At 41.4% G+C, this 25,943-nt stretch overlaps 3 protein-coding genes across 3 annotated transcripts; all 3 read right to left on the reverse strand.

Moving 5' to 3' along the window:
• Positions 1-539: 539 nt before the first annotated feature.
• Positions 540-7,318, reverse strand: soul5l (heme-binding protein soul5, like). Its single transcript, XM_086295034.1, has 7 exons — positions 7,156-7,318; positions 6,255-6,314; positions 4,510-4,591; positions 4,289-4,409; positions 4,065-4,204; positions 2,897-3,060; positions 540-2,703 (listed from the first exon to the last, which is right to left on the reverse strand). Coding segments are annotated over exons 1-7 (1,059 nt in total). The 5' UTR covers positions 7,158-7,318; the 3' UTR covers positions 540-2,213.
• Positions 7,319-9,847: 2,529 nt separating this feature from the next.
• gpr108 (G protein-coupled receptor 108) lies at positions 9,848-19,983 on the reverse strand. Its single transcript, XM_086295035.1, has 18 exons — positions 19,381-19,983; positions 18,999-19,118; positions 16,914-16,964; positions 16,645-16,733; positions 16,477-16,547; positions 15,439-15,584; positions 15,288-15,350; positions 15,097-15,198; positions 14,886-15,019; positions 13,783-13,858; positions 13,616-13,689; positions 13,411-13,528; positions 13,205-13,335; positions 12,802-12,845; positions 12,672-12,721; positions 12,361-12,444; positions 11,906-12,027; positions 9,848-11,425 (listed from the first exon to the last, which is right to left on the reverse strand). Exons 1-18 carry the CDS (start codon positions 19,474-19,476, stop codon positions 11,338-11,340), a joined length of 1,659 nt encoding a protein of 552 aa, XP_086151161.1. The 5' UTR covers positions 19,477-19,983; the 3' UTR covers positions 9,848-11,337.
• Positions 19,984-21,921: 1,938 nt separating this feature from the next.
• On the reverse strand, positions 21,922-24,649 carry LOC147327424 (caspase b-like). Its single transcript, XM_086297539.1, has 3 exons — positions 24,377-24,649; positions 23,020-23,293; positions 21,922-22,912 (listed from the first exon to the last, which is right to left on the reverse strand). The coding sequence occupies exons 2-3, from the start codon at positions 23,282-23,284 to the stop codon at positions 22,758-22,760; spliced, it is 420 nt and encodes a 139-aa protein (XP_086153665.1). The 5' UTR covers positions 23,285-23,293; positions 24,377-24,649; the 3' UTR covers positions 21,922-22,757.
• Positions 24,650-25,943: the final 1,294 nt, after the last annotated feature.

Raw genomic sequence — 25,943 nt, forward strand, 5'->3', positions numbered from 1 at the left:
GGCTCCTTTCAAATGAAGGGAGAAAAAGAGCAGCAATCTCGGGTAACAAGGATGTTACATGTAATTAGGACAGGATAGATTAATGTACATGTATTAATGATACATAGTAAATGTATAAATAGGCTTACGGTTACGGTACAGTGGCTCGTGAGCCGCAGGTTGCCAACCTCAGTGCTTGGCTTTGACGTGGGAATCACCAAACACCCCATGATATGATATTATCACAATACATTGCTAACGATATAATACTATTCTCATTCATTCATAAAATTCTCATTCACTGCTTATTTTCCTCCACAAATATTGACAAAGTTGCTACAGGGCTGCAGGTGCGCTCCAGCCTTGCTTTTTTATAGGTTTTGATCCATTTCTCCTGGTTGCAAGGGAGATGCCGTTCCATGTGAACAGAACCAGAATACATGTGGGAGACCATTTGGGTCGATTCCCCTTCAGTTGTGCTCACTGACAAATGAATAAAAGGAAAATTGAACATTTTAGTCAGTGGAGTCCAGACCATCAGCAACAAAATGAGTCCAACATGAGTTCATGTTTATTTTATTGCATCTTCATCAGAAACAGAATGTATATATATTGTGTATATATACAGCACGTAGCTCGGAGATGCATCAATAGAGGATGTAATTCATTAACATGTCAATTTTATTGCGTTGGTTTGATCAACTGGGATTCTTTGAGATCTTTGGAGCAGTCTTACTGCAGTTGGTTGAAACTGTAGGTCACACTTAAGCAGACGGTTTGCAAAGCAGTGCGACTGCTGGGCTAAAAGCTAAACAGAGAGAACCCACACAGACATGGCTACAGCAACGTGGTTGTGGAGTGATTTTCTAGAGAAAATATGACTAATCAAGATTTTACATGAGGGCAGACTGAACTTCTTAATTTCTACACAGTGCTAAATTACATTAAATATAACAATTTCCTTTACAGATAAACACAGTTTTAACTTTCAGTATTTCTTACCAAGACGTTTACATCCTTGATGGCTGAAACACTGATCTCCTACTCCCTAAAACACACACAAAGCTAAATAGCTGCTTACGTTAACATAATGATAGTGACTTTCTTCTTTACTGATAAAGATGTGGCATATTATTATTATTAGCCGTTACCACTCTTGTTGTATCACCCTTGCTTACAGTACCATGTACTATATGGACATGTATAGAGATTACCAGAAATACACTAACTGGCCACTTCAGTAGTTCCACCTTGTCAGAACCAAGATTGCTCAGAGAGTTTGAGACGTAGCACTGCTCTACAGCAACCCCTAGTGGTGAGAAACACTTCTGACCACTTTAAAGTAACAGAACATACAAAACATTTCTTATTTTTGGTCAAGTTTAGCAGGGAAAGTAATTTTAAAGGTTTTGAAACATTAATCGAAAAACTAAAGGCCAGAGCCAAGGAGTCCAGTTTTACTTTCAACAATCATACTGTTCAGGTATAAATGTTGAAATTTGATTACTCTATAAATTCCCATAACATACTGGTTAAATGTATTGCAAAGGAAAGGTATTTTTGGTAAATATTTGATTGCACAGATCTAAGTTTGGAGCTGACAAATCATATGGCTGCAGTTTTGGGGGTTCTTCTGGGCCAACATACTGGAAAGAAAAGTGAAATACAAAGTCATAATCTGGGAGCTGTTTGTATTATTAGTTAGTGTCTAAGATTGCAAGAAAGATCCCAATGAAAATGCAAAATGAATATGTTGCCACATACATCACGAAAGTGATGAAGAAGTTGAACGCATGAACTTTTAGAAAGTTGCACCCAGGCAGTAAATATTAAGAACTTCAGTGTGAAACTGAGCATTGAGATAATTAAGTCTGGCCTATTAATTCGTTCCAGCATTTCATCTATCAACCAGCACAATAACTCAGATTACTAACCTTCTAACTAATACATAGATTTCACTTAAATCTACGCTGGAGCGGTGGGATAAGATTGGAATGACAAAGTGGAAGTGCACGTGATCAGTGATTCGAGAAGCTGCAGGTGCAAAGCTGCGATAGAACACACAGTTAAACACTCGGTGCCATAAGTAGGGGTATAGTGAGAAAAGGAGGAAAAGGAGAGGAACAGCAGGTCCGTCTGTCACACGCAGACTCAAGCACCTCCACTGTTTGCTTTCTGTTTAGATTACATAGAAATATATCTGGAAAAGCTGCTTGAATCACATCTGACTGCTGCTAATGAGCATCGTTTGGCTCGACCACAGGCTCAGTGTCGGCCGGTGTCTCCTCGGGGCTGGTAGCCACGCTGTTCGACAGAGTGGTGCCAGACTGGGGCTCCAGCGACGGGCTCACAGAGGTGGGATCGGAGGAGTTGGATGCCGGTTCCAGCAGGTTCTGGGTGGACGTTTGGGGATTGCTGAATGCAGCTTGAGCAGGCAGATCAGATGGAGAACTGGGTGGAGTGTTTGATGGGGACAGAGTGGGTGTGTCAGAGGGCATCTGTGAGGTGGAGTTGGACGTGGTGTTTGAGGACAGGTCGGAGGGAGTGAGTGAGGGGGAATCAGAGAGGCTGTCTGGGAGAGGCTCGAAGGGGAAGTCTGTGGGCGAGTTGGTGGGAGTCGGACGGGGTGTGTGCGCAGGTGTCGGCTCGTGTGGATCTGAGCAAACTGGCTCGCCCTCGGCCACGTACCACACCTCGTTGTGCCTGTTCAACAGCTTCAAGGGGCTACGCACAAGAAACGAAGAAGAGACATGAACATAAAAGTTGGAAGTAGGCGACGATGCCTTGTGCAGCAGTACAAGTCCAGATAATACTGTTTAATGAGTGCACAACATGGACTAGAGCAAAAAGAACCACATGATGACACAGTCATGAGCGATTCCCTCAAAGAAAATTAGAAATGAGACATGCGTAGCACCTGTCGTAGCCGACTCCGTAGTGATAGCTGTGGTTGTACAAAGCTCGAACTCTGGTTAGCTCTTTGGTCAGCAGGTGGGCGTGAAGTCTGGAGGTGACCGACAGCATCCAGCCTCCGTAACTCCTCACGTACACGTCCATCTCTGGCATCTCAGTGAAATACAGCTGTGCGATGGATGCAGAGAAGAATCCAGCACAGTGAAATACATGTGGAAAACAAAGTGGAAGGGCAGCAGAGTAGCTTTAGATATATAATAGAAACTCTTACACTTATATACAATTTGATCCTTTTATTTGTGGGATCAACTAGAGAAATTTTGCACGATACACTGTTCAAAATAATTGTTACACTGGGCCTTAAAAAGCCTCCCGTGTCCTCAAGAGCTGTGGAACTAAGACGACCATCTGCTGTCACTGACAGCACACAGAGTCGATAGTTTAAAAATAAACTGCTTGAAACAAGTGTGTTGATCATTGTAACGTTATACACACGCTACCTGGAAGCCTTAGTAGGTACACCTTGCTTATACTGCGCCCCAATTCTTTCCAGCACAGAAGTATCCCCCACACATAACCACCACCCTAAACCACTGACACAGGGGGGGATGGATCCATGTGTTCGTGTTTTTTTACAACAAACATCTGAATGTTACAGCAGAAATGGAGACTCATCAGATCAGAGATCAGATCAGTGTCCATTTGTTAGCTGACAGGAATGGCACTTCAGGTGTGGTCTTGTGTTGCTATAGCGCATCTGCTTCAAGATTCAGTGTGACGTACATTCAGAGATGCTCTTCTGAAAACCTTGATTGTAACAAGCGGTTATTTAAGTTACTGTTGCCTTCCTGTCAGCTTGAAGTAGTCTGGCTCACTTAAATTCGGATGCCATCTCTACATGCTTACACGCATGAGTTCCTGCCATGTGATTGGCTGATTCGTCTGTTAAGAATCAGAAAACACAGAGAGCACTGGCGCCTTGCTGACTCAGCACTATGCATTTCTATTCTGCTGAGTGAGAGCAGCAGCAGGGCCAGCCGCACTAAGTACCGCGCACTCGTCAATGATCTCTATTGATCTGAAAGCTGAAAATCACTGATTGAATTACACAGTTACCGGCAGGATAAACAGCGTTTGACCTCAGTAGAGGCAAGGGCAATTCGAGGGCTTACCTTGTCATTAGTGGGTGCTGGAGGGTTGTCCTGATAGGCTGACGGCAGTGGGAAGTTGAGCGTGTAGATAGCAGGCTCCCACATCTTGGTCTTCTCTGGGATCTTGACCAGGACAGGAGCGGTCATGTCCATCTGGACACCTGAATGACCACCGTCATCATCATTCCAAACACTGATGCACTTCATCAAAGCTCAATTTGACCTCCTGTATATCGACTTCTTACCTCCTTCGTTGCTTCCGGTAATATACTGGAAGAGTCTCCTGAAAGCCATGGCCGCACCCACTCCCATGAAATAGGCTTCAGCATCTGTTGACACCCAGCGAGTGGGGCTGTAGTGCCGCACCTGGACACGAACGCGCATAAGCACACGGTATGTGAGAAATACGAGCTTGACGAGTCGGAAACGCGTGTTGCACTGCTGTCTGCTGAGAGCTTTCACTCACTTCATATTCATCCGTTTTGCAGATCAGCTCATATTCCAGACATTCCTTTGACTCTGTGCAGTAGCTGCTGTTGGTACTGGGTCTGCAACAAGAACACTGATAAATTACATTAATTGTCCAGCAGCGCTACGTGGTCAGAAAAAGTCAGGTTCATAAAGAAACTGGGGATGAATTCAGCTGACTTGTGCCTACTATGAAGCTCCATAAACATTCAATGTACAGGGTGGGCCATTTATATGGATACACCGTAATAACATGGGAATGGTTGGTGATATTAAAGTCCTGTTTGTGGCACATTAGTATATGTGAGGGGGCAAACTCCTCAAGGTGGGTGGTGACCATGGTGGCCATTTGGAAGTCGGCCATCTTGGATACAACTTTTGTTTTTTCAATAAGAAGAGGGCCATGTGACACATCAAACTTATTGGTAATGTCACAAGAAAAACAATGGTGTGCTTGGTTTCAACATAACGTTATTCTTTCATGAGTTATTTACAAGTTTCTCTTTGTTCACAGCCATTGACATGTCGAACAGGTTAACACGTGAGGAGCGGATCGAAATTGTGTTGATATCTGGTGAACGCAGTAACCGGGTCATTGCAGCAGATTTCAATGCAAGACACCCTACGAGACCACCCATCTCCCATGCTACAGTTAGCAAACTGCTTGCTAAGTTTCGTGAAACTGGTTCAGTGTTGGATTTGCCAAAATGTGGACGCAAGAAAACTGTCACTAATGAAGAAACATCAGTGGCTGTCCTAGCTTCATTCAGCAAGAGCCCACAGCGTAGCACTCGCCGCATGTCACTGGAGAGTGGCATCAGTCGAACATCCCTTCAGCGGATATTAGCTACTCACAAATGGCACCCTTACAAACTCCAGCTACTGCAGCATCTCAGCGAGGCTGACCCAGATCGGCGCACAGAATTTGCAGAATGGGCAAAACAAAAATTGGAACAGGACCCTCAGTTCATGCAGAAGATTTTGTTCAGTGATGAGGCAAACTTTTATGTGAATGGTGAAGTTAACCAACAAAACCACCGCTATTGGTCTGACACTAACCCACATTGGATGGATCCCTCCAAAACTGTTAGAACAACAGAAGTGATGGTTTGGTGTGGTATATGGGGTACAACGATAGTGGGTCCATTCTTCATCAATGGAAACCTCAAGGCCACTGGATATTTGAAATTGCTACATGATGATGTGTTTCCCTCTTTATGCACTGAAGCTGGCACGTTCCCTGAGTTTTTCCAGCAGGATGGTGCACCACCACATTATGGGTGCCAGGTCCAAGCATTCCTAGATGAACAGTTTCCTGGAAAGTGGACTGGTCGTCGTGGGCCAGTTGAATGGCCCCTAAGGTCTCCTGATCTGACCCCCTTAGACTTTTATCTTTGGGGTCATCTGAAGGCAATTGTCTACGGTGTGAAGATGTGCAGCACCTGAAACTACGGATACTGGATGCCTGTGCTGGCATTTCTCCTGCGGTGTTGCTATCAGTGTGTGCAGAGTGGGAGAAGAAGGTTGCATTGACAATCCAACACAATGGGCAGCACATTGAACACATTTTATAAGTGGTCAGAAACTTGTAAATAACTGATAAAAGAATAAAGTTTCCTCCTTGAGAGGACACAAACCTCCACTTTAAAGCCATGTTTGAAAACCATAGCGTGGAACTGAAACCGGAACATTTCAGTGCCATCATAGGTTTGTAATGCAATCTGCACGAAGCGTTCCACCTACCCAACACTGCCTTCAGCTGAGACCACAAGGGCCAGAATAGCAAAGATTGAGATGAAAGCCCTGTGGGAGGACACACAAGGCAATGATGTTTGCAAATGATTTACATAACAAAGAGGAAAAAGTCTCATGAGTATCAAAGAATCATTTGATGGGAAACAACTAAGAGAACTGTCTGTGTACAAGTTAAAAGAGTGATGAAGAAAGAAACAGCATTAATGATTTTGTAGCGAAAGGATGTTGTGTGGGTAAAATAACTACAGTTTCTCTAAATAATCAAAGGACTGCTGTTCTAAAATGAAAGACAATGATAACGACAGATTTTTTTTTTTTTTTTTTTAAAGGTGCTAGACTGCAGAAATCGGAGTTGGCCTGCTGTGCTGCATCCCGGCGTGTTTGCACTGCGGAGGTGAAACAGGACACGTTTTCCTGCCTCAGTGCGACGCAAACAGGGAGAGAGCGAAGGAATCTGCTGCATCATCAGGCTGGGTCTTTTCTAAATCAATCCAAAGGCATTTCGAGGTCAAGGAAGAACCGGGATCGGCAGCTCATCGCATCCCGCTGTGATCACAACCTGTTCAGATCCTAATTTTATTCCAACTTTACAAAAAAGGCGTTAAAGAGGAAGGGCGTTTCACAGATACAGGTGATGTAGTAACCGGGCGGACTGTATCCAAATGAGCTCATCGGTGAGCTTCATTGTTTATTATTATTATTAACACTGATGTATTAGAGCAGCTTGAAATGCATTTTCCTGCAGCCGATAAACGATGACGCAAACAAATCAACTTTACCTGTGCGCAACGCCGCAAAAACTCCTGCAAAATAACAGTCAACTACTATCACAAACATCACCATCACCGAACGGTTTCTTAAACTAGAAGATACTCGAGATGATACTTACATGGTCGCGACCCCGCGTGCTTCTATAAGTGTCCACCTGCCAGGGGAGCGCAGGGAGGCGCGGTGTGAGGAGACTGCAGTCTGATGCTGGATGCACTGCGGAGTGACTGCAGTGAGCACCGGCGTCTGCCTGCAGCTCGCAGAACGGAGGGGCGGAGCAGCCTCGAGACTGCCAACTGTATCCCGTTTCTGGGGTTTTTTCCGCTTCGAAATTTTCCATTAGTAATGAATCACTGCCTGCTGTGCAAGCAAGGGTTAAAGTAAGGATGGAGATCCCACATGTATACTGCTCTACAGCAAGGGTGACAAACTTAAGGCCCGGGGCCCAGAATCTTCCGGCAAAGACTCCAATCCGGCCCACTCGGCTTTTGGAAAATATATACACTGGCATGCTAGATTTTGTACTTTTAACTTTATTCACATTAGCTTTACAGCTTTGCCTACAGATGGACACATCCCCCATTGACAATGACAGGAAACAGTGCTTATAGTGTTTGTTTTTTTCAATTTACACTATATATTTTTAAACATTAGGCCAACAGTAACAAAAAAAAATAAACAGGACATCTTTACACTGACAGAAAGGGCGTTTGACTGGTCCGGCCCACTGCTCCCAGAGTGTGCTGCTCCACATTAAATGACTGCCATTCTTGCTGTACAAAATGTTGCTGCTTAAAAAAAAAAAAAAAAAAAAAAATGTAATTGTGTGTGCATAGTAAGCTGAAGGTGATATAATTCCTTGGGTTGCTTCATTTATAAAATAGCGTACTAGTTTACATTTACATTATTAACTAGTTTGTTTTACATGGATGGGTTCATTTTTGCAACTTTGCCCAAGAAATCTGCTTAACTTAGGTAATTTCCCACTGCAGGAACTCTTCGAATCAACCTCAGGAGGAAGTCAGAGAGCAGGGTCTGGTGTTTAACCAGTGTTTAGTTCTATCTAATTTTGCTCTTAAGGGCAAAAATGTTACTAAGTTAACCCTTTAAGACCTACCATAGAACCAAGTTCGCCAGAGCTTATATTATATTTTTACATGCTGTGGAGCCATTTTTGGGAGCATTTCAAGTTGCTATACATCAATACAACCATTATAGCCCAAACTTTAATAATATGTCTGTATTAGGTGCATAGTAATTACATAAATTGCAAAAAAGTGCAATAAACTACAAAAAAATTGAAAATCGTTTTTGTTTTTTTAACATATATTTCTAGTTAGAGAAATTTAAGAGGCTTATCCCTCAAAACTGTAAATACAAAAAAGTTACACAAACTAGTTTCCCACCACAGGAAATTTATTTTGAGTGTCTTCATAGTTTTATTTTTGAAATACACCAATTTTTATATACTGCAGGAAAAACGAAAATAAATATTATAGTGCAAATTTGCAAAATAACAGCATATGCATCAAAATAAACTATTTCCAGCAGTGCAATATGAGTCTTAAGCATCCCAGAAACGACACAGAAAGTCATAAAGTCAAACATAACTTTTTAAAACACATAACAAGTAAAACACAAGCTCATAAGGCCCCGATCGTAAAAAACTACATTTCCGCAAAATGACGTCACTTCCGGTTCCGGGCAGGTCATGCGGTCATGTGATAGTTCGCGCTGATGGACGTAGGAAGTGTTACAAACAGCTGATGGATCGGCGAAGCGTGTTTCTGGAATATCATGTTTTTGTTGCTGCAAGTGATTTTTATGCAGTTTTTGCAAAGCTATATGTGGAAGGAAACTGTGACCTAGGACAAGCTGATGGCATAAGATGTAAGTACAACTCCTCCAGTTTCATATGCAAAAAAATTATTGCGCTAGCTTACTTGGTTGCAGAGCTACCGGGATTTAAAAATAGTTACGCAAAACAGAGCGTGCCCGCTCCGATCGGCTGTAAAGGGTTAAGAAAAAGAAGGTATTCCTAACTTGCATTGATTTTTCGCCTTCATTGAGATCTAATGTGTTTTCAAAGAGTTCCCTTACATTTTCAAGCATTTAGGTGCATTTAGGCATGAAAGCATCGTCAAGATGACCTGCTGAAAGTCCAAAGCATTGAACTCTTTGGACCCCTTGGTGGCAACTGAGCATCAGTTAAACACCACAGCCTACCTGAGTACTGTTGCTGACCAGGTCAATACCTTTCTGACCAGATGGTATGCATCTTCTGATTGCTGTTTCCAGCAGGATAATACAAAATGTCACAAAGCTCAGATAATCTCAAACTTTTTTCTTGAACATGAAGTCACTGTACTTAAAGAACTACATGATGTGAAGCACGAGAGTACCATAAATCACCTTTAACGTTGAGGCAGATGTAATTTAAATAAACAGATGGGCAGGAAAGGTTTGGCGGCTGTCATGCAAAACCTGCTCAGTAGTTACTTTACATATCATGTAAATGAAGAAACAGCAGGTCAGACCCTCAACATGTTGTAAGCATCACAATCAGCTGACTCATGCAGAGTACTACTGTGTGTGTGCAGACAGCAGCTGAATGTGTGGGCCTCTGAAGGAGCTCCGTCAAGTCGGTGCCCCTTTACCAGGCACAGGAGGAGCCAAAGCTCGGGGCAAATGTGACTCCTTCTGCAGGTTCCCCACTTTTCTTCATGCTTGGAGCACAATTCTTTTCCCATCTTGATTATTTTAGTGCAAGCTATGCAGTTTAAAACCCCAAAAATGACATATACATAACAGTGTAATCGGAGAACTTTGCAGAACTTTATTGTGACAGCTGATACAGACACCAAACAGCTCTCTGTAACAATTAAAAAAATGTTTTCACTGAAACTAAAGTGAACTTCACCCACTGCTAAATCCTTCCCTCCAAGGTACTGGGGTCATCCCTGCACCGAGTGATTGGAGTAAAATCTCAGTAGTCTTTCCTCATCGCCACACCTGTTTGTCTATCCAAAAAGAGGAAAAAAAATCTGATTGAACCCGAACTGTCTAAAGCGCTCCACAAAGCCTCTCTGCACTGCTCAGCAAAGTGTTAAGTGCCTCCTTTTGTGTCAGCAGTCTTATTTACAAATGGCCATCCACCCAGTTTGGCTGCACACACATTGCTGATCTTTTCAAAACCTAATATCAAACCAATAATTCATAAAATAAGCTTCACATCAAGAGCAGAAAGGTAAAACCAAAAGCAGGCAAATTCAAAAATGATCAGTTAGGTCACTTCTCTGCCCAGTTGGCACAGCAATGCCAAACGAGAGATGGGGGGGGGGGGGGTTGTAAAGAACAAGGCCGTCATTGAAAACGCAGAGGGCAAACTTCTCTGCTTATTTTAGAGAAAAAAAAAACTGTTCATCTGCCTACATCTTCACATGTCACCATATTGGTTGTATTCACAGAGGTGTACTGGAGTTGTCCTCAAACCACTAAAGCACTAAATTACAGCAGCAGTCCGAGTGACGGGCTGGGAGGAACGCTTAAGTCTCCAACATCAACAATAATACTGAAATATAACGTTTCAATATGTAATAAGTCAATCTATATTGAAATATACAACTTCTTGTTAACCATATATTTCAATATACAAATCATACATGTAAGAGGAAAAAAAAAAACCTACGGTACTGTGTGGTGATAAAGTGGGATTTTTATGACCCGTGAACAATGGGAATGAAACACGAGACGGATGCTTAAATTTGAAATATACTGATTAGCCTTTCACCTGAGTATGGGCTATTGTCACTGGGGTGGGGAGGCGGGGGTAGCCAAATCCTGTGTCGTCTCACTTTCACTCACACACTAAACACACTCTGCACAGGAATAGTTACAGCTAAGAGGCTCGCAGAAGTACCGTTTTAAATAGCTGCTATAAACACACTCAAAAGAAAGTGTCTAAAAAATTATCTTTGGAGGGGGAGAGAGAAATGAAACATACACAACATCAGAGCTCCTTTTCATATCTCCACCCGTCCATGTGGTTGTATCTCAGTACCTCTCAGTTTTTAGGTGGAGCATTTAAGGGAAACAGAGAGCGTCCAATAAGTTAGTCCGTTTCTTTTCTTTTTTTTTTTTGCATAGCCAGACAGTGGGCACAACCACTGCAACCACAGAAAGAGTTTCAATGGGAGAGCTGTCACTGGAAGTGGGGAGCCTTGGTCCGTGTGTGTGTGTACCCCTTTCTGTCAGCTGGCCTCGGGATGTTTAGTTGGCCGCTCCCAAAGATGCAGCTTCCTGCTCACAAGGTGGACTCTTTCTGGCGATCGCGTCCGTTGGACGTCTTCTTGACTTTGGAAATGCCCTCGAGTGCACCTGACTCAGTCACTCTGGACACAAACAGAAGAGCAGCAGCACTTTTAATGGCAAACACTTTCTCAACCTTCATCTTAGTTCAGTCGGAATTATTAAATCTTATGGAAATCACAGAAAAACAAACGCTTAGCCACACATTACCCACACGAGCCTCCTCCTTATGTGATGGAACTAAATAGACAGTCAGCACCACTAGAATAGTTTCAGCTCTTTCAGCACCATCACTCATAAAGTAATGTTTTCTTCAATATTCATTTATGATCACACCACACACATGCTATGCGATATCATAGTGTTTTCACTTTGTGTTAATGAGGACAAAAAACCAAATCTCAATAAAAGACTCATACGGAGATTTGGCTACTTCAACCATACTTTGAAGACATGCTACTTTCTATAACTTCTCCAAGTATAAATTAATCAGGTAAGAACTCAGTAACAGGATAAGTTATTTAAATGCCAGGTGTGGGCTCATACAGACGTGTCACGCTTACACTTCATCATTCTCGACGTCGTCCTCGTCCTGGGGAAGCTGGAGATAGGGGTTATTGGATGCTGGGCGAAACTTGTAGCCCGTCAACACAAAGAAGATGAGAGTCGACACCTCCACCAGAAACTGAAGAAGAAACAGTGCGTTTAATAACAGACAGGAGAAAGTGTCTTAACACTGTCCACAACATCCGGAAAATTTCTTTGCAAACAAATAAGTAGCACAGGGCCTTTTTAACATATGCGCTGTTTCACATTCTTCAAGCAACGCTAATATCCCATCAGGCCTCAGAGGGGAATACAGTGCTCTTTAATAAAGGGCTTTAAATAAGTAATGTGCTGGCAGATTTATACCAGCTCACATCAGGCAAGTATTGCCAGTCATTGTTGATTCAGAGAGCACAGACCGTCCTCGACTTTTTTCAAACAACTGCTGTAAGCTGCACCGTCATCGTCTTACCTCATAGCACCACTGCCACTGGAAAGGCATAGTGAATTTGAGCAGAATGGCTATGATCCTTGTAAAGTAGATGTAACACACGATCTAAAATGACAGAAAACATTTCAGTAAGAACTCTTTAAATTTGCACGGTTAAACAAAAAAAAAATATCAATCACACTAAAATCTTCATTTTCCTCAGGATTAATTTTGCTTTGCTAAAAAACATTGTCAGAGGCAAGTTTTCAGTGTAACTGGTAAATCTATTACTGGTCCGATTGTTCAGATGAATGGAGGGTCACAGAACAACAGCAAAATACTGGCCTTCTTACCATCACATAATAATGGCGGAAGAGCTTGAGCTTCTCCAAATTCATGGCAGCTGAAAGAAACATGCACCAAGTTAAACACAGAACAAAACCTCTCCACCTATTAAAGCCCTGTAGTTGCAGCAGGACTCACCTTTGCCATCGGTGCTAGAAGCCTCTTGTAGGTGACGGATTGACCTTTAAAGACAGAGACGTGTTATACAATGAATCTGCTATTTGGGGCAAACTTGCATGCATACACCACGTAACACAAAGTTCATTTCGAATTACAAGAAACTACTTATCTCTTGTTTCATAACTTCAAACTGAAAATTTTCATGACTGTTTCATCAAGTAGGCAGGGCTGGACGGCAATGCTTTTGGTCCCCTCTCATTTTTTTCATGAAGTTGAATTATTCTGGGCGTTCTACTCTATCAAACATGCTCCACTTTCCCATACTGATCCTCTTATCCCAGAAATCTTAGTAACTTTAAACACTAGCCCCCAAAACTAATTTGGGACTAAAATGTAATTCAATAACAGATATCACACTGACCACACAACAGGGAAAAGGATGGCTCCACAGCAGATAAGGTCCACCAGAAAGAGGATCTCCTTCCACACGTAGTACTCGCTGGAGCCCTCCTCTGTAGACTCGATGATGATGTATGCGACGTTAGCCAGGACCTGCAGCACGACCGGCGAGCCATCAAAGCAAATACACATAAAAATCACCCAAACACCATTTGATTTGCTGCTCACCTGCAGAGGAATGACGATCATGAAGATCTTCTTCTCCTTGTCGGACAGGATGTATTTCACGAAAGCCCAGCCGGTACCAATCAGCGCCAGTGTGATGAACAGGAGCGCCCCCTTTAGCCTGGGAAGGATACAAACATTTTTTGTGTGTAATACAAATCAAATACAACCTAGGCTAAGACGCCGATTCTGCTGAGGTTCTGCTTACAGGTGTGTTATATAATACATGATGGCCCAGCCCTCAATAGGATGCCCCTTAGTGTTGATGAAGTAATAGTTGATCTGAGAGAGACGGGGACAGAGGCAGAATTCAGTGAGTCTCTTTTTATGAGAGGATTCAAACTCAAGACTGTGCTGTGGTGGTGATGCACTTACACTGTGGAAAACCAGTGACATGGACTTTGTGAAGGCTAGCGCTGCCATCAGCCAGTGGATCTTGAACACACTGTAACTGCAAACAAGCACAGAAGAGAGATGTTTAAACACTGCAGGAAATGCTTTTATTCCTACTGCTTAAGGTTCATCCAAATAATTAGTTATGATGTAAATTTTAGTCAAGCAATTGAAAATGTTGGGCAAATGCTTTGGGGCAGGATACTGTATGACCTCTGCAGCTCAGTTTTGTTAGTCTGTCTTTTTTTTTGGGAATGCAAACCTGTTAGCTAAGCTCGAGCCATGTCAGCACAGAAAGCGTTTCAGCCATCTTTAATAAATCCAGCAGTTCATGGGGTCGCATGTTTTTATTCTGTAACTCAATTTTCCTTCCTTCTTCCTTATATTCTGGGCTATGAGCACTTCCAGAGCAACAGTAAGCCACAGCAGAACACTCTGCCAGAGCTATAGCTGCCAAGTTGGCTAAAGGACAACACGTTTTAGTAAATCACTCACTGTAAACCTGCTTTATGTTCCTTTAGTGGGAAGGCTGCAGCATCTATGGGCATGTCTGTAGAGTCCTGCGGGGCACTAGTGGGATCTAGAGGAAGGCCAGTGGTAGCTAGTGCTCTTTCACTGTCATGATTGGAGCAAATACTTCAGATATCTTCTTAAAAAATGTATTTGGGCTGCGTTGTCAAGTATGATGTGTCAAAGAAGCCAAAGTCTTTTTTTTTTTTAAACTTTATAAACTAAAAGTTCCTTGTAGTGAGTGTGAAGTACTTGAAGTTACTCAACACCCACTGTAAAACAGTGACTGTGCCACAGTCTTCCACTGAGGTGTGAACAGGATCCTATGCTTAATGATCTAATTAGTGTCAATTAGCAAATATTGTCATGCTTCATGTTAGAGTGATTATAACAATAAACACTACAAACTGTGTTCACTTTAGTATGGGGTCATATGAGCCAGTGGCCCTAACCGTATTCTTCCATCATACACTTTGTAGCAAGAGCTTCCCAGATTATGCAAGTGATTTTTTTTTTTTTAATTTCCAATCCTGCAAAACAGTGTGGTTCACTATTACTTCATTGTGCCCGTGTACCTGTGCTTCATGAGATTGTACACCCAGACCAGAGCAGCAATGAAGAAAACTCCAGCCATATAAAGATAAAGGCGAGGCAGAGGGATTTCCGCTGCAGAGAGGAAGCCATGGGGATTCTTCTCCCTCACTTCAACCTGTGATGCACGCAACATGGTAAGCAGACACACGCACGTGAGTGTGCATTTTATAAACTCAAAAATACTCAACTCACTGCAAATGAGTAGGGCTCGTTAAATCCCGGATCGCTGTTTCGACAGTAGTGGAACTTCAAGCTGTACAGGCCCTCCGCCTCTGAGCCAAACCGTATGCGGAACTGTTGAGAGAAAGAGAAAACACTTCCTGTCAGAGACAATCCTGCCCTTAAACATGCCTGAGCATACTGGATAAGGAGGATTTTCTTACACTGAAGCTGTAGATGCTGCCGTTTTTTTCCAAATCTAAAGTCACATGGTGGCGACTGCTTAGCTAAAATGAAATACAGCGTAGAAATTAATTTTGGGATTAAAATCAAACTAAAAATAGACCAAAATAACAAAAAACAAGAAAAACATACATTGAATGTCCCTGTCACGTTAACAGCTTCAGGGTTCTGCACAGCCTGCTCTGGTTTCTTGTCATCGCTCCGTTTGTCTTGGTGCTCCGCTGACTTATCCTGATTTTTTGATTGTTGTTCTGAATCACGTTTGACTTTCTCCTGATCTACAGAGCACAAGTGCAGATGCCAGGCACAAAGGTAGAAATTTAGTTTATTCCGAGCATTCTATACACAGGTGGATGCTTTCATATCAAGAAAACAAAAACAAAGGCAAAGTCGAATGAAAACAAAGGACAGTATAATAGCAATGCCTCTTTCCACTAGTACCTACTTGACTCGGCTTAGGCTTGTAGTACCAGGTACTTTTTTTAGTGCCTACTCAGCCGGAGTTCCACACAAATCAGAGGTGATCCAAAAATGATGTTAACAGACTGCATAACACCGATTGGTTAGTCAGTGATGTCAGTGTTTGAGTCGTGAGAGCGTCTTGTTCACAAAAATCAACACTGTGGTCCCAGACTGTGACAAAAAGCCACACGCTGAATAGTAGCTATACAAATCGCTTCGACGCCCGCCATTGTTGTGCCGTTTGTTCCACATATAAATGACGTAACAGCACTTTCAGCCACGTTGTTATGAAGATCCCACGCACATTGGTTGACACTCGACTGTGATGGCAAATGATAAAAACAGAGTCGAGTCGAGCAGAGTAAGTACTAGTGGGAAAGAGCTACAAGTGCATTTGATGAAAATCCTTACACTGTGTAAAATATATCAGAGACTATGAAATTATCTTACATTTGACATATTATGTAAATACCATAAACAAACACTTCTTAAGACCTGCTCCTTTATCACAAAAACAGAAGAACCTTGATGAATACATCTGAGTTACTCTTCTCTTTATCAAAAAATAAATAAAGACAAGCCTTTAATAGAACACTTTAAATAGAATTGTTTTTGGGGTGGGATAGAAATTTAAAGTGTACTTTGTTTAAATGATGCCACTGAAGGAAGCAAAATCCAAATTTTGGTATTTGTGTGGCCAACACTAACCTTTATCTGCTTCAACCCTTTCCTTCGCAATCAGTATGTTGTCTTGTTTATTCACAGCATCCACACTGACGCTACACAAACACAAATTATACAGTTAGCCTCCACACACTGAGCTGCCGACGGCACTGTAACAAACATTTTTGAATATTAGTGCTGAAACATCCACACCTTTGGTTCTTGATATTAATGAGAAAACGAATGAGAGGCTCGGCATTGGTCGCATTTTGAGTGAGCAGACATTTCTTCAAATCCTCTGCCTAGAGGGGGAAACGTCACACAAACACTCACTCAACACCTGTATTCATAATAACAAAACTTTCATAAGTGCATTTCAACAAAAGGCCGTCCTTGTCCTACATAATTGCACAACTGATTTTGAAAGGTCTGAAAATAATGATGTACAATGCTGACAGAAATATTTATGGTGATGTACTTACTGTGTAGGACAAGACTCCATTAACACGCGATCTGGACAGGCTGAACCCAACCTTAAGAAAGTGGGATTACGTTAATCAGTAGGGTTAAAAGCAGCTGATTCAAATCTCTATTTATTTTATAACACATATTTTATCACACTAACTCAATCTGCAAGTTTTTACTGTCAAATCAGCTCTTAAAACATGACACTTGACACCATCGCAAACACAAGACCAAAGGTTGATGAGCTCACTGCTGCTGCTTCATGACTTTTGTGTCAGGTTAGCCCGACTCACTGTTGTTTCGAGCACTCCACTACATTACTTCAGCGGTCACACTGCTTACAGTGCACTCGAATGTTTAACAACAACTGTCTAGGAAGAGAGGCTTATTAAAGGCAAAACAAACAAAACAACAAAAAATGTCAGCGACGTAGTAGCTCATCTGACCCATGAATAGTCACAATTAACAGGCTGTTCCCCACAAAACAGCACCTTTTGTTGAGACCTTGCAGCTGAGTAATTCAGGTGAAGACCCATTAGATGATCGTTGCGTGATGGTTTGATTAAATCCTGATTAATACTGTAGGAGAAGTGGCCGTTCTAATGAAATGTGAATAACTGGATGGATTTCATTTATGTTTTAGCTCATTAGTCCTTCAGTCTGATGAATCATTGGGGAAAAATAAATAAATAAAATTTGAAAAAAGGTCAGATTGAATCCTTTTGTTTTAAATGAACTATTAGCCTGATAAATGGTTCTGAGACCAATTTTGTTGTCTGTTTATTTTGTTTCTATTCATTATTTTTGCTTCTGTACCAAGATAAATAGAAATCTTTGCTAAAAAGATGTTCTGGGCTGTGAGGTCAGTCTCCTGATAATGAATATGCAAATTCTCATAACCACTGATCTTTGGCCTTCATGAGTGGTGCTAGTTTCAGTCATTGTGCAAATGTACTGTTTATAAAGTTGGGGAAACCTGGAGTCAGCTGACACTGAAGAAGTCACTTGGATGAGTGACGAAACAGTTTTCTCAGTGAAAACGCTACATCCAGATGAACAGAATTAATCTTTTAGGTAAACCTAACAAACACTTTACACACTGTATAAAATATACAAAAATAGAAGAAAATATTGCCACATTACATAGAGAATCCACAAAATAACAACACAAATATGTTAGCTGGGCCAAAAATACTTCATTAACTCTGTCTGCAGCCTAATCGAGTCAAGATATTAATTCTTTAACAAGCAGTTAACAAACATATAGTTACATTTTTTCCCTTCAAAACCTCAGTGTTAAAAATTTTTTTTTAATTAATTAAACCTGTTGATGATTATAATTTGCTGTCCATTTACACAAAATGGACAGCGACTGTGGGTTTGATTATGGATCTGCTACGGTGAACCTGTTTATTAAAACCCAAGAGGCTGTACAATTATTAACAAAAACTGAAAAATTCCACAGATAAAGTAACGCAAACTCAGAGCCTTCATTTCCAATCACGCATTAATTTTGAGTCTCTGTCCAAAAGGCATATTTTGAGTGAAATTCTTAGTAACAAAGATGAAGAAAATGTTCTTTTCATTCAACTTTTGTTTTAGTTTGACCACATATGATAAGTTTCATGGGTCTTTACAGGACTGCTAGTTGTTTCTATTTTTATTTTTCATATTCAAAGTCAAACAACTGTTGATGCACCTGTCCCGAATTACAGATGTGGATTTACATTTATGGAGAGGCTGGAGAACATTTTGACATAGTTGTATTCAAATGTGGCCTCAGATTTAAAGGTTTTATGCAAACAAATGATAAATAGAAATGGAATTGCACATCTGTAATAGATGTGCCATTTCATATTAATATATAAAACCGTACATCTAACGGTACTGCCTGGTACAACATTACCTCTAGCTTGAATTTGTTCCTGCTTTTTTTATTATTATTATTATTATTATTATTATTATTATTATTATCATCATCATCATCATCATCTTTCTTTTTGTAATTCAATTCTATCGTTTTGAAGAACACAATGCCACCTGTTGAAAAGAAAGGTCAATGAACCACCGCATATAACCAAACACACACACACCGGACTTACTGGGTACTTGCTGAAGTCCACTGAAGTCTCCGGGACTTGCAGTGAATGCAGGTAGACATCCAGAGTTCCGTTAGCGTAGAAGCCAAAGTCGTTGAGGTCGATGGTGTGGCGAATTTCATTCTGGTTGTAAGAACAAACAAGTAGAGCTCAGCTGTTGTGGTTCAGTCAGTAAACATGTCCCCTAAGACTCAGATTTAAGAAGCTTTGGTAGCTTTTCTCGTGCGCCCATAACAAAACCCAACGCGACATTATGTTTGGACTGTCCTCTGCCATTAGAATTAATTACAACATACGAATTGAGTAGTAAGACGCTCGACGGGAGCAGAGGAAAACAACACGCCATTAGCTCCCGAGCTAGCGCTGTCATAATTTGTTGCCTTACCGTCAATGTAAGCTTGTGTATTCTTGCTTCGCACCCAGGCAGAAGTAATATGAATAAAAATCCAGCCACAAAGCAGACTCTGTGCCCCACCGCCATCGCTGACTCGCTAGCGGTAACTAGCTGCTAATACTAGGGAGCGTCAATCCTTCCAGGTGGCTAAATAACAAGCTAGATAGCAGACTTGAATGTAAACCAGGTCAAATGCGAGAGTTAGAATCTTTCAGCTTAGCTTTCCGGCTCTTAAACGGCGTCGTTTACTATCAAACTACAACCATGTATCTTGTTTTCGAATTCCTTTCTGCTGTCATCGCTTAAGGTAACAGCTAGCTTGTAGGCGTCACGATCTGACTTCCTGGTCTGGTGTCAAGAACAAAACGTTGATTAAGGTGCGGACAAGAGCGTCAGCTGCTGCGGGCTCACACCCGCTACAGTGCCACAGCCGAGATATAGACAACACTCTGCGCAAGCAACCGGAGCAATGTAGGCTTTAAAACTGCCCACCCGTACAACCCGCTTTTCTGTACTAATTTTGTGTCAGAAAACGATAAATGTTGTTCAAGGATCTGACTACACCTTATATGAGTTGTCCTAGATTTTGATCACGTGGTTCAGCCCTGACACTAAGCTTCCGGCTAAAATGAGTTCACGTGATTAGAATGACCCTCCACGTCGGATACAGTCTCTGTGTTGTTACGTTGCGGAGATGAACTTTTGACACGTGGAGCTTTTATTGTTTCAGACATTCAAACTACGACTTTACGTTTTGTTGTCTCACTCAACAAATGTTCTATATTCTCTGTACACGTTATTTGTATTGTCCACAAATCGCGATTATTGTTCAAACAAGATCATTTTTATAGCCCCTCTGATGACATGGTCCAAAAAATAAATAAATTGTGGCCACAAAATACTACTTCGTGCCGTCGAAATAGTATAACGTGCCCACGAAATACTTATTTGTGGCCACGAGAAAAAAAGTCACTAAGGGGGATTTTCTGGGACTTCCAGTCATGAGAAGCTTTGCAGCTGTCTTGAATATTTTTTTCACCTGGGAATAAACTTTCTCACTGTAATATGATGAGTTTCAAATTATTTGGAAATAACTAATAACCCTTTAAAGATTGATGGATAGAGGCTGCTAAGATGTCCAGATGTATTTTTAATATATCCTGATATTTAAAATTGTGAAAATGAATGCGGGTGTAATTTCTTTTTCACACAACAGTAAATCTACAACAACTGACTAAACAACTGATGTATTATCACCATTATAGCTGAACTTGTATGTGACTCCTGCTTTTAGTTGTTGCTGTTGTTTGGCTGGAGTCTACACCCCTGGTGTAGACTCCCCCCTGGTGGGGGGACTCCAGGCCTTGAGAGCCGGTGTGCTGCAGGTTTTAGATGTGTCCTTGATCCAAACAGCTGATTTAAATGGCTAATATGGCCTCAATATATCTTGAAGTTCTCCAGAGGCCTGGTAATGAACTAATCATTTGATTCAGATGTGTTAACCCAGAGTGATATCTAAAACCTGCAGGACACTGGGCCTTGAGTTCCCCACCCCTGGTCTACACCAACTCCTGAGGTACACATCTGGCTCTTTAGCAGCTCGGTGCTCATTGGCTCTTTGCTATTCGTGTCATTCTGGTGCTTGGGCCTGAGCAGGTATAATGGTTCAGTAATATAGATAACTGATTGCATATTATTCAATTCTTTTTACATTGTAATTTGATTATCTTTTAAAATAATTTGACCAACTTTAATTAAAAAAAATAAATACATTTTTTTACAGCCATTTACACCAGTTTTTCTTGATCTACTGTTTATGTCTTGTCCAAGTGCTGCTCTGCACACAGCAACATGTGCACACACACACCAGCCAGCAGTCTATGGTGAGAGGTTTGCTGCAGTCAGACAGCTTGATGAAGTGTGTGGAGGCCAAAGAGAAAGAAAACCATTTCCTGGATGGTGATATGTGAACAGGAGAGATCAGCAAATTTATAGAGATGCTCGATAGAGACTTGATTATTATCACAGTCTTAATTCCTCTTTTTTTAAAATTTTTTATTCCTATTTATTCTATTTATCCCCTTCGTATATTTTATTTATATTGTCTCTGTATTTATATATATGTGTGTGTAATATTCTGTAACTCTGTAACTTCTGTCGGTGCTGTGCTTTTTTGGAAATCGAATTTCCCAGAGGAACCCACCCGAGGGATTAATAAAGTTCTATCTATCTAGAAGTAAGGGTAATATTTGATATTCCTATTCCTGTAACAATCACACTTATGAAAATACACAAATTTACGATAAAGCACATGTGCTGACCACAGAGTGAAACTTCCCACAAGAATGATGCATGGAATTTTCTATTGATTCTATTGATGTCAGATTGGGGATTGTGGTCAACAGATTTAGTTTCAATTCAAGTACCTAATCGTAGCCTCAGTGATTATATAGGACAAACATGTCTTAGTCAGCTGAGAGTAATTAAAAACATTACATTTACACTGTAACCCATGGCAACCAAGGTTTGAGGTGAGGAGGAAGAGGATGATATTTTATTATGACGCCGGTGGTGTCGTCGCTTTTTATTTCCTTGGGGAACTTCTCGTCTTACAATAAAACAAAGGTATGATCCTTCATATCTTGAGTCCAATGGCACAGACATGAATTTAAATGGCACAACTTCTCTTCTTCTCCACCTTTGGGGTGCAACATATGTATCCGGTCTTCAGCTACAGATGAAATCCAACTAGTCAGAAGGAAGATGTCCGTCTCGGCCACCATATACAAAGGAAACATGCCGGCTTCCACAAACCGGCGCACAAACTTATGTATTTTTAATAGATTGATTGTAAGTTCATGTGAGTGCATCAGTTTGTTGGAAGATGTAACCACTATGTATGTTTATGAGTACAATATCAAGAAGTGGATGACACAGAAACATCAAAAACACAGCTTCACCTGCTGACCTCAGATGAAAGTACGAGTAACTCCTGACACGTTTACATACACAGCTTAACAGGCCTGATTTAATCTGAACATTTCAGAGTTTGTTGAAACAGCAAAGCACAGGTGGACATTTGTACGTGTTACAACAGATAAATCACAGGAATAAAGATTAAAATGAATAGTGGCTCAATATCATTCAGGCTTTATTTTCAGGGTTCTGGGATATAACTCATGCTGTTTCATGATAAAGGAGGATAAAGAACCCTAAATGACCCTGTGTGTTTGTTATACAGTCGACTCCCGGTAGTCGTGGTGATTTGGGACCACAACTGCCGCAAATACTTGAGAACCCCTCTAAAAACGCTTATAACTGCCTATTTTAATAGTTCAAACACCAAATATATTTAATCTCCATTGAGATTATTTTTGGTAGAAGTTTATATTCATAGGTGCGGTGCTGCTACCGGTGACCGTGGGGGCAAAAACCACTCCTCCCTGCTGAGCCAACATCGTGGCTCCAGCGGTAGGATTTAAAGTAGAGGATCCAGAGGATGCAGCTGCTCTGCCCTCTACAGCTGAAAGGACAAAGAAGCAGAGAATCAGTGGTAATGTCTGCACAGAGGCAGACCACAAACAGATTGTCAGTTACAGGTGAGTTTAAGAAACTCTGCATTCACCGCACCTTCAAACTTGCGCTCTAAGTCGTCTGCGATGTTGTTGACACCCATTTTCCTCAGGATCGCGACAGAGACTTTCACAGCCGTCGCTTCACCGTAGCTGTCTATCATACAACTCACAGTGTCCATACGGTCTTGGCCCTCGAGTTTGCTCTTTGGAATTGGTTTGCAGCTGTCCACGATCTTCATGGCGAGGAACCACTTAAAATATTTATACTCCTCATTAGTCAGGTCTTGCAGTTTTTCTAAGAGCAGCTCTGGGACCAGCATGTCTGCTCACTGAACAAACGAGAGAGAGAGAAAATGAGCTCTGTTTCTTTTAAATAAATACTTCTTTCATTCCTTTATGGGCTTAGTTGATCAGAAAATTCATGTCTGTAACTATCTGTCTATTTTAAAGTATATTACACCACATTCAGTTTGTTCAAGATGATCTATAAAACAACAATAAGGCATTTAAGTGTCACTGCCCCCATTATCATAAAAATAATAGGAATACTTAAAAGTGTTGTGCAGTTAACTCCTCGGTTAATGGTTGCTTAGCTTAGAATATTGAACTTTTAAATATTATAAAGAAAAAACATGTGAGTGTAACTTTTCTGGTGTAAATCTTCTGTATTTTTAAGGTTCTGTGAACACAACAGAGACTACTACAATAAGTCCACCAAGAAAATCCTTTGCAAATCTGATGTGTGCATGGAATAAAACATTTATTTATTATGTTGTTGTTTTTAAATATGGTTTTTACTTTCTGCTTTTATTCAAAGGATGTTTTGAAAAAGTCTACGAGGAACCAAAGTTGTACTCAACAGTGTGATCACATTTTTATATGTATGCTATATGCTAGCCCCAAACCCTCTGGCTCTCTTCCAGTGTCTCCTCGGTCCTCTCTTCCTCCCGCCAACCAGTTGCATCAGGTGACTTCCCCTCCCTGAACATGGGCTCAAATGAATGTAAATAAACCTGAAGGACTAGTTTAAAACACTGAAGCTAGTCGTGCAGTAGTTTCATTTTTCGTCGCTGTGTTTAGTGGGATCGCAGACAACGAGGAAGTAAATCAGCGTCACCACGTCAGTGAATTAATAGCAGTGCTAATACAACTTCTAAAACCTGCTAATGAACCACATCTGGATCTGGATCATACATCGGTCACTATATACTCTCAATGTCTGCGTTCGTTCACATCCGATGTAAAGCTGCACACAGACAGAGCGAAAGTAAACAACAAGAAAGTCAAGTTCAAGTCTCCGTCATCCTTTCTAGCTCCTCCTGTTTCCTTTTGTATCGCAGCGCACAGACGTTATTAAACCTCCAAAGATGTGCATTTTAACTTTGGGGAATTTTATGAATCAAAGAACTCACCTCGTCACTGACCCGCCGATATAGCACCAAGCAAAGGATGTAAAGAAAATGGCGCAAACGAGTGCTTTCGGTTTCAAACCCTCTACCGGGAAAGTTCTGCGAAACCTACAGGACTACGTCAGGAGTGACTACTCAACACGTAGTGAACGTATTATGACTTAATGTGTGCACAGCCGTACTTGGTCAAGATACAACTAGTTTATATATAATCCCGTTGTGTTTATACGTCTTATGTCTATAGTCACATAAACGGAACATTTTGTCCTCCTTGTGATTCTGCCGGTAAAAAACAGCTGCTGTACAGATGTGCCTGAGCGACTGAGGGGTTGGCTGGTACATTGTAGTGATGTGTCGGTCACGAACGAAATGGCTCTTAGAGCCGGGTCTTTGATGTGAACGACGCGAGCCGGCTCTTATCACAAGCCCTGGGTTCTTTTTTTCTTTCTCTCGCCCTCTCTCTCCCACTTTTTTTCCGCTTCACTCCGCATGAGCCTTGTGCTTTGCGCTGGGAAGAGGGGGGAGGGGCGGTAGTGTAGTAGTGGCCGGTAATAAACCAATCCAAATCAAATCAAATCAAATCACTTTTTTTATTGTCACATCACATGTGCAGGCACACTGGCACAGCACATGTGAGTGAAATTCTTGTGTGCGAGCCCCACAAGCAACAGAGATGTGCAAACACAACAACACAAACGAGCAAAATACAAGAATGGCCAACCTGAAACTAATAAATATATGTACAATATATAATAGTGTATGCATTTCTGGATGTGTATACTAAATATTTTCCTACGTGTGTGTGTGTGTGTGTGTGTGTGTGTGTGTGTATACACATTTTTACAAATTAAATAGTAAAAAAAATAAAATAAAATAATAATAATAATAATAAAATATATAAAATATACAGAGTTGAATATGTGCAAAACAAGTGGCATTTATATACAGTGTGGAGTGCATAATGTTGAAGTTCCAGTAGTGAAGCTGAGGTGTCTATGACGTGTTCAGCAGTCTGATGGCCTGATGGAAAAAGCTGTCTCTCAGTCTGCTGGTACGGGACCGGATGCTGCAGAACCTCCTTCCTGATGGAAGCAGTCTGAACAGTTTATGGCTGGGGTGACTGGAGTCCTTGATGATCCTCCCCGCTTTCCTCAGGCACCGCTTCCTGTAGATGTCTTGGAGGGAGGGAAGCTCACCTCCAATTATCCGTTCAGAGCACCGCACTACTCGCTGGAGAGCTTTGCAGTTGTAGGCGGTGCTGTTGCCATACCAGGTGGTGATGCATCCAGTGAGGATGCTCTCAATGGCACAGTGATAGAAGGTCCTGAGGATGCGGGGGCTCATGCCGAATCTTTTCAGTCTCCTTCAATCCTCATGAAGAACAGTGCTCTTTAATGAATTCAGCACAGACTAACATCGAAGAGGTAGCAGTGACACACATCAGTTATCAGCTAGCCATCTAACTGTATTCTATCTCTAAACCTTTACCAACTCCGCTTTACTCTTATTTTGCGACACCACCCTCTAGTGGTGCAATATGATATAAACATTACAGAACACAACATCTCCT

Source organism: Aulonocara sp. 'chitande type north' Nkhata Bay, linkage group LG6, assembly GCF_057382095.1.
Source record: "Aulonocara sp. 'chitande type north' Nkhata Bay isolate Kocher_YH1m ecotype deep benthic linkage group LG6, A_spYH_male_GT1.1, whole genome shotgun sequence".
NCBI classification, from domain to species: Eukaryota; Metazoa; Chordata; class Actinopteri; order Cichliformes; family Cichlidae; genus Aulonocara; species Aulonocara sp. 'chitande type north' Nkhata Bay.